Below are 9225 nucleotides of genomic sequence, written 5' to 3' on the forward strand. Positions count from 1 at the left end.
TGAAAAATGAACGGATTGAATTGATTTTTTTATCACATCTCAGGAATGTCATTGGGCGGGTCTGATGAAAATTTCAAACCTCAAGTCGTAAAACGCTGGCGTCAGTGAGCGTTTTTCTCGAAAACGGTCGAAATTTTAAAACGCTCACGGGCGAGCGGCAAAAATTTTCCGACCTTCGCCAATAATTTTCCCGGAGTCTGGTGACCGAGTACTTTCGTTGAAAAAAAAAATTTTGAAATTCCGAGCACGCTAAGTAATTTTCCCAGAAAAGCGTTTTTTTCCTTGTTCTATTATATAATAAGATAAGCTACAGGAGATCAATTTTCATTATATAAAGTTAAATTGTTCATGTTTTTTTTCAAGTTTTTTACTTAACAGAATTATTAGTTTTTAGTTCAACTGTACAATACATTTTTTTTTTCTTTAATATCATTTGTGAAAATTTAGCTATTTAGTTAGATAATTTTATCATTAGGTTTAAAATAAAAAAATTGTAAAAAAGTTTGTCTCAGACTATGGAAAGCTAAAACTACTCTTGTAAAAGTGTTACATTTGTGTTTTATATAGATAATAGAAACATAAATTTACTTAAAAAAAAAGATGTACCGAGTATATAAATCAATATAACATTTATCAACCTTGAAAAAGCTGACGTAAATTTGAAAAAATTATTTAGTAACATGAATATTGACACTAAAGACAGAAGAATTATTGAAATGCTATATTTAAATAAAAAGGCAGTGATAATAGAAAAATTAAATTATAAAATGTAAATTATTTGAAGAAGCAAACATTGAAAAAGTAGTTAGACTAGGGTGTAACTTATCAATTACTTTATTCAATCTGTATATTGAAAATGCACTAAAAAAATTAAGGAAAGAAGGTATTGGAGTAAAAAAGTTAATGGTATGCTAGTCTAAATGTTGTTTTGGAGACAACATGGCGATGATAGTGGAAAATTAAGAAGATTTAGCCAACATCCTAATAAAAATGAACTTTTTATAGCTAAAAATAGCTATAAAAAATACAAAATGAAAATAAACAAGAGCAAAACTAAAATATTAATATGCAGTAAGTAAGAACTAACTTTGAATACAATAATCGAAAATGAGAAGCTGGAAACTATTCAACTTAGAACCATTAATATAAAAAATATGGATATTTTTTGTTATAGTGGTAGGAGGATCATAACTTAAAAACGTCAAATGATAAAAATAATAATAATCTGTACCATACCTCCAGTTTATTATTTTTTACACAATTGTATGATGAGTAATTATCAGTATTATTATTGAAATATTTAATGAAGTCTTTCTGCTATGTAAGTGGTGCAACGTTTGTAGATTAATGAACATTCCATAAATTTGGAAATTATAAAGGTAATATACAATAATATGTACAAAGATAGTGATTTTTTACCTGACTGATTTTCCACGCATATATGTATGTTCAACATAATCAGTTAAATTCAAAATTCTATCAAATAGTTTCTACCAGGTCATATTACTAATATTTCTACATAAGTAATATTGTTGACAAACTTTTTGAATAAATTAATAGACATACCGTTAGGATTAGAAACCCATACTTTTAAATAGTGAATAGTCTTTTTTATGGCATCTTTGGTAGATATATTATTTTCTCCACTCTTCATAATGGCTAAATCATTACATTTTTAATACATCTTAAACTGCACATTCTAAAGTTAATATATCACCAGTATATTTTGTCTAGTGGTGGTTGGATGGTAATGGTATAAATATTTAATTTGAATACAATTTTTTTAGAATCAAACAAACATCTTTCCATTTTAGAAAATTTAAAAATACTTAATTTAATGTTAAAGTAACTATGTTTTTTTGTATAAATTAATATTTATATTTGAATAAAATTTATTTCTGACAAATATTTAAAAAAAACATTGAAAAAGGCAATTTTTTTTTTATAATAAATTGTAAAAATTATATTTTCCATTATTTATATTAATCAAAACAAATAATGAACATTATTTATATTAGATAAAATAAAAGTGATTATTTTTGTAATGGGTTTATTTTTGGACATTTTTAAAATTGACATTATAAATGCAAATTATTAGTTTCAAAATTGTTATTGTCTATAATTTTTTTTAAAATGAAACATGGAAAAAAAATATCGAATAATACCGTGATGAAGTATAAGGGATATATTTGAAGAATAATTAATAGCTTATAAATCTAATATTTATGTAATTAAAAATTCCCAACATTTTTTTTCTTTTTTAGTATTATTATTTCATCAAAAAGGTGGAAAAAGTATTTTGAAAAATTACTGAATGAGGAGTACCCAAAAGAGACATTAGAGGATATCTCGTGGAATGAGAGACTGGTAGATTTTATTAGTGAGAGAGAGGTATGGGAGGCTATGGCATCAATGAAAAACAATATAGCAGTTGGACCAGATGAAGTACCAGTAAAAATATGGAAAATATTGGATGGCTGAAGGATCTTTTAAATAAAATCATATTAGAAGAAAAAATCCCAAATGAATGGAGGAATAGTATTGTGGTGTTCGTATTTAAAGATAAAGGAGACATACAGTAGTATGGAAATTATAGAAGCATAATTCTTATATGTCATAGTATGAAAATTTGGGAAAAGGTAATAGATAAGAGAATAAGAAATGATACATCGATAGCTACACACCAGTTTGGATTTATGTATTGTAAGTCAACAATGGATCCAGTATTCTGTGTGAGACAATTAATAGAAAAGTTTAGGGAAAAGAAGAAAAAGCTGTGTATGATATTTATAAATTTGGAGAAAACGTATGATAGAGTACCGAGAGAGGTTCTAAAGTGGGCATTATTGAGAAAAGGAGTCCCGAAAAGTTACATTTATATAATAGAAGATATGTATGATGGCATTTGTACTAGGGTAAAAAGTGTAGGAGGAGTAACAGAAGGTTTTCAGTTAAGAGTAGGAGTGCATCAGGGTTCTGCTTTAAGCCCTTACTTATTCTCTATAGTAATGGATGAAATTACTAGAGAAATACAAGGAGAGGTGCCGTGGTGCATGTTGTTTGCTGATAGGAGAAAATAAGGAGGAAATTAATCAAAGGCTAGAGGTGTGGAGATCAGCTCTCGAAGAAAAGGGTTTAAGAATAAGTAGGAGTAAGACAGAGTATATAGAGTACGAGTTTGATAAAGAAGAACACGAGGTAGATGAAATGAGGAGTTCAGTGCCAATAGGCGAGGACGTAATAGGAGAGGTGTAAAGTTTTAAGTATTTAGGACAGTTGTGCAAAAGAGTGGGTTATTGACGAGGATGTAAGACACAGGATAAAGTATGAGTGGTTTAAGTGGAGAGAAGCATCTGGTGTCTTATGTGGTAAAAAATTTCCTATGAGGCTGAAATTTAAATTCTATAAGACTGTAGTGAGACCAGCTATATTGTATGGTTCAGAGTATTGGGCAATTGACAAGAAAGTAGAGCAGAGATGAGAATGCTTAGATGGATGAGTGGAGTGACTAGAGAAGATAGGATAAAGAACGAACATATAAGAGGGAGTATAGGTGTAACATCAATCGTTTATTGAATACGATATGAGAGTAGATGATGTGGGTGATTGTGTCAAGTGAAAGTTTAGGATAAGGCTGACTGGCCCCAAGTAGTTAGGATTAAGGCGAGGAAGAGATTAAAAAATTTGTAAATATCAAAGTAGCCATTTTACAAAAAATGTTGGTGGATAACAACTCTAAGATAGATATTCATTATAAATATTAAACTATTCAAGTGGAAGTTTAGGATAAGGGTGGCCGACCTCAAGGCGAGGAAGAAGAAGAGTATTATTTTTTCATGTGAATCAAATAGTCATTGATTAAACAATCACTCTGAATAATTATAAGATCCAATGCAAATATTTATCCCTTAAAATTATATCAACTTGAGTTTTTAAAATGAAAAGATATAAATTCAATTAATATTAGCTGGAATATGATTAGGTTAAGAAAATGATCTTCTTATAATAACTATTGATTCAATATTTTAGGAGATATTATTAATTTTACACTTAACAGGGGATAAAGGTCTGATAAGCAAAATTAAGTTACTAAGTGTTACTCTAATGTAGATCTTAATGATATTTAGTTTCCTGGTAGAGAAAATGAAACCAATACGCACCTCTAAATATGTTACAAATAGAACATACATATTTTAAATCCTAAATAATAATATATCATATTACTTTTGTCAAAATGTAAGCTAAAATCTCCATAGTTGAAGCTTTATTTAAAAAAATCACAAGAATAACTAATATTAACAACTCAAGTGACTATTTTTTAATTGCTTTATACTTAGTTTAATACTTCAGGTTTTTCAAAATATAAATGTTTTTTTATACATAGATTATTTAAAAAAATAATTATATACTTAAGTTAAAAACTTTCCATGTTTGCATTTTTGAAAAAGAAAAAGAAAAATTCCTTCTATCAAAACAGAGTAAATTACATTTTTTATGTCTATGTTTTGAACTAAAGTCAAGAAGCTGGGTTGTATGTATTCGATTGAAAATAACATTGAATAATTAAAGGGATCAGCGCAATAACCAGGTAAGTTCAATATTTTGTTAGTTTTGAATAGACATGATTTTTCAAAATACTTTAATACAAAAAAACTTTTATAGTTAGATAATTTACTAAATATTAAATCTAGAATAAAACATTTTATTTATGAAAATTATTTTAGTAAAATAACTGAAATATTTAAAAAAATAAACTAACTTTGTTGTTGCACCGAGTTCTTCAATTAAATTCACACATGATGAAATGATAGTAAACTTAATATTTTAGAAAGTTAAATATTTTCTAAGATTTAATATTATTTTACCATAACATTTGTATAACCAATATTTCTTGTGTATGTAGTTAAAATTTTTTTTGTGGGATCAACAATTGATTCTTCAACAATTCTAACTACATTGTTATGAATGAAACATTCTCCCCATTTAGGCAATTTATTAGTTTTTGTGAACATCCTAATAGAATGTAAACATTTCTCTCTGATTTCTCTTTGTAACACGTCTTCTGATAGCACATGTTTGCTGAAATTTTATTATCATAAATAATGTTTATCTATAATCTATAAATTTTTACCTTTCTGGATTTGGATAGCGTTGCCAAAATCCATGAACTACTTGATCCCATTTAAAAGGAAATACATTTTTATTCTCAAAAAATTTTACCATTGTTTGTATGACAAAAATTTATTCAATCACTAATTCAAGTCAATTTATTTAATAAATGTAATTTTATCTTATATAAAAAATTATACCTGTTAATTGTATTTTTAATAATATATATATGACAAGCATAAATTAAATTAAATTTTTTTTAACGTCAAAATAACATTTAAAAATTCATAAATATTTCTAATTAAGTAGAAACTTTAATTTTTCTAACAACACTAAGATGTTTTTATCTACGGTAATTGATAATCTCAACTTTTACTTTAAAGTCCATAGAAAGTTATCTGTGGGAGTAGACTCATAATGATTACAACATAGATTAAATATACATAGATATATACACGGCAATCAGGCAATTGACAACCGATGTTTTGTTATTTAATACCTGGAGAGATAGCGCTATATAATCTTTCGAAAAATATAAAATATTTAATAATATCTGTCCAGCTTCTTGATATTTACACAAAATATATTTTAAATAGTCCGATATTTAGGTAATAGCCGCGATTATTGATATACAGCTAACGTCTGCTAGTAAAAATTAAGATAAGAACCAGTTATTATTAAAATGCAATTGATTATTATTTGAATTAAATAATATAGTTTTTCTTTTATTAATATTGTTTATTTAATATTCGATGCGAAGCTTAGAAGTTATTAATATTACTATGATGCGTTTTTTTTTTGTGTCTGAAAAACACTTTTTCTCAGCTCTCACTAAAAAGATTTCTTTCAATGATACGTCAAAAGATCATAAATCATATCTCGTCAAAGACATAACCCTCCAAAATTGAAAATATTCCCCTCGTTCCTCGTAAATGGGGGAAACCTTCAAAAAAATTACAAATTTAAAAATTGCTAATTTTCGAAATTTTTGTTACTTAAAATTGCCATAACTTTTTTTAAAAATAACCAAAACAATATAATTTTTTTTTATATAGATGCATGATATCATTACCTTTTATTTGGTATATTTTAGCTTCGATGCGAAGCAGAGAAAAAATTCTTGATATTATATTTTACATTTTTTAACATTAGGATGCTATAACTTTTTAAAAAATGCATGAATGAATGCTATTTTTTAATAATAAATACTTTATATATACCTCTTTCATTCGNTCAACTTTATTCTTTAATGATAAATACTTTATATATACTTCTTTCATTCGACATACTTTTTTTTAAAATCGGACCTTTTCCCTTTATACAGGGGGGGTGCAAACCTTTTAAAATGCGTATAGAAAGTAGAACTTTTTCAACTTAACATTTGAATATGTTCCGGAAAGACTGACACTTTTATATATATCTTAAATTAAAGCTAATGTAATATACTTTAATTTGAAAAAAAAAAATTTGACCTCTGGACTTGTCTTCATGGTGAAAATGACTACCGTATGCAAAAATATGCTATTTTTGTGAAAAAATTCTTGATATTATATTTTACATTTTTTAACATTATGTTGCTATAACTTTTTAAAAAATGCATGAATCAACTTTATTCTTTAATGATAAATACTTTATATATACTTCTTTCATTCGACATACTTTTTTTTAAAATCGGACCATTTCCCTTTATACAGGGGGGGTGCAAACCTTTTAAAATGCGTATAGAAAGTAGAACTTTTTCAACTTAACTTTTGAAAATGTTCCGGAAAGACTGACACTTTTATATATATCTTAAATTAAAGCTTATGTAATATACTTTAATTTGAAAAAAAAAAATTTGACCTCTGGACTTGTCTTCGTGGTGAAAACGGACATCAAAGTTAAAGAAAAACGTACGATTTCCGTGAAAAAAATCTCGATTTTATATGTTATATTATTTAATTTATATTTTATATAACTTTTGGAAAAATGTATGGATCAATATTATTATTTTTTTATAATAAATATTTATATACCCCTTTCATCTGGCACGCTTTTTTTGTAAATCGGATCATACCCCTTTAACAAGGGGGGTCAAAACTTTAAACATGCGTATTGTTACTACGATATTTTCAATTTAATTTTTGAATGTTCCGGAAAGACTGACACTTTTATATATATATATTAAATTAAAGCTTATGTAATATACTTTAATTTGAAAAAAAAAAATTTGACTTCTGGGTGTCTTCGTGGTGAAAACGGACATCAAAGTTAAAGAAAAACGTACGATTTCCGTGAAAAAAATCTCGATTTTATATGTTATATTATTTAATTTATATTTTATATAACTTTTGGAAAAATGTATGGATCAATATTATTATTTTTTTATAATAAATATTTATATACCCCTTTCATCTGGCACGCTTTTTTTGTAAATCGGATCATACCCCTTTAACAAGGGGGGTCAAAACTTTAAACATGCGTATTGTTACTACGATATTTTCAATTTAATTTTTGAAAGTATTCCGGAAATACTGACACTTTTAAATATATCTTAAATTAAAGCTTATGTAATATACTTTAATGTGAAAAAAAAAAATTTGACCTCTGGATTTGTCTTCATGGTAAAAATGACTACCGTATGCAAAAATATGCTATTTTTGTGTTAAAATTCTGGGTTTTGTATTTTATTTTATTTTAAAATACTTGAAAAGTGGAGTACAGATTTTCATAAATATTATATAAATAAAAAATTGATATAGCATAGAAAGTTAAACTTATTTAAATTTGTTTGCTTCTTTTAAGTCGAGAAAAATATCTTTGAAATTTGAACTAGCTTAAATACCCAATTTTTTCAAAGATCGGTAGCAAAGTACGATTGTCGAGTTGATAAACCTTGTGTTTTACACGCTTGGGGTACGAGGTTCCAACCCGCGTATGGCAATGAATTTTTTGCATTTTTTCTTAATTCTTTTTAAGTTAGTATAAATTTTAACTCGTTTGATTTTTATCACATTTAGATTCAATAACTTCAATAAAGATCAAGGATCCCATCACTTTAGTCGCCCCTTGCAAGAAGAAATTTCTTATTCGTATTAAAATTATTTTACTATATTTTAAGTTTTAACTTCGATGCAAAGCCGAGAAGATGTTTTTTTGTGAATATCACTTTTTTTTTCTGCTCTAACTCGACCTACTTTTTTCAACAATACGTCAAATTACTACAATTCGTATCTAGTTGAAGATATTACTCTCAAAAATTGAAAAAAAAATTCTAATTTATCAATTAAACAGTTAGTTATTACATCGTCTCCATAAAGACAATTAAAATCATTAATTTCTAATGTTTTCAAAATATTTATTAACGAATGAAGTTTGATATGATAGGTTTCAACTACAAAATTAAATCATTTTACTTTGTAATTTAATAATTTTATTACTCTGTTTGTGTGTGCTACTATTAGACTATAATATTCAAATTTTTTTCTAACGTGTTGCTATATAAATCATTTCTAAAAAAAATGATTGTTTTTTCTCCTGAATTAACAATTGATTTTTACAAATATAATCAAATTTTATAATAAACTCAATTGAGTAAATCTTTTTAACAACTTTGTTTTGATTGGTACATTTAGTTAAAGTAAATCATTAAAATTAATTAAGTTCTCAATATTTCAATTATAGAATCTTTTCAACAAACAACAAAAGTTCCTAGGAAATTATTACTATTACTTCTATTTAAGTTATCTATTACCATAAAAATGCAAAAAAATATTGAGCTTTTCTGATAAATTTACAATAAATAGTAATTATAAAACTTTCTGACTGCATATTGATCTTAACGATACAATTTTTTTAATTGTCATAAAATTTTCTATTTAATTATGTCAATGTCAAACTTACCAATTGAGCTAAAAGTTATGGTAAAATAAATTTTTTTTTTTTTTTATAAACATTTACAACAATCAACTTTAAACGATTAACAAAATTGGTTAAATATGTCATTTTCCTTATTTTTAACTTATTAATAATCAAATTAATATTAAATATTATATCAAATCAGTATTAATTTAAAACAATTTTTTTTGTTCTTAATTATTTTTTTTTATATGTAAAAACTATTTTTTAATAATATTA

The 9225-nt window shown here is 25.7% G+C and overlaps 1 protein-coding gene across 1 annotated transcript in view; it reads right to left on the minus strand.

The window, feature by feature from the left end:
* LOC126908102 (PRELI domain-containing protein 1, mitochondrial-like) overlaps window positions 1-5494 on the minus strand; it is a 7441-nt gene extending 1947 nt beyond the window's left edge. Inside the window, exons 1-3 of the mRNA XM_050689987.1 lie at window positions 5310-5494; window positions 5132-5252; window positions 4866-5079 (exon numbers count right to left, since the gene is read on the minus strand). Coding sequence (XP_050545944.1) covers window positions 4866-5079; window positions 5132-5223 — 306 coding nt within the window. The 5' untranslated portion in view covers window positions 5224-5252; window positions 5310-5494. The remainder of the gene's footprint in view (window positions 1-4865; window positions 5080-5131; window positions 5253-5309) is intronic.
* Window positions 5495-9225: the final 3731 nt, after the last annotated feature.

This window comes from Daktulosphaira vitifoliae, unplaced genomic scaffold (assembly GCF_025091365.1).
Source record: "Daktulosphaira vitifoliae isolate Bord-2020 unplaced genomic scaffold, ASM2509136v1 Scaffold_5, whole genome shotgun sequence".
Taxonomy (NCBI): domain Eukaryota; kingdom Metazoa; phylum Arthropoda; class Insecta; order Hemiptera; family Phylloxeridae; genus Daktulosphaira; species Daktulosphaira vitifoliae.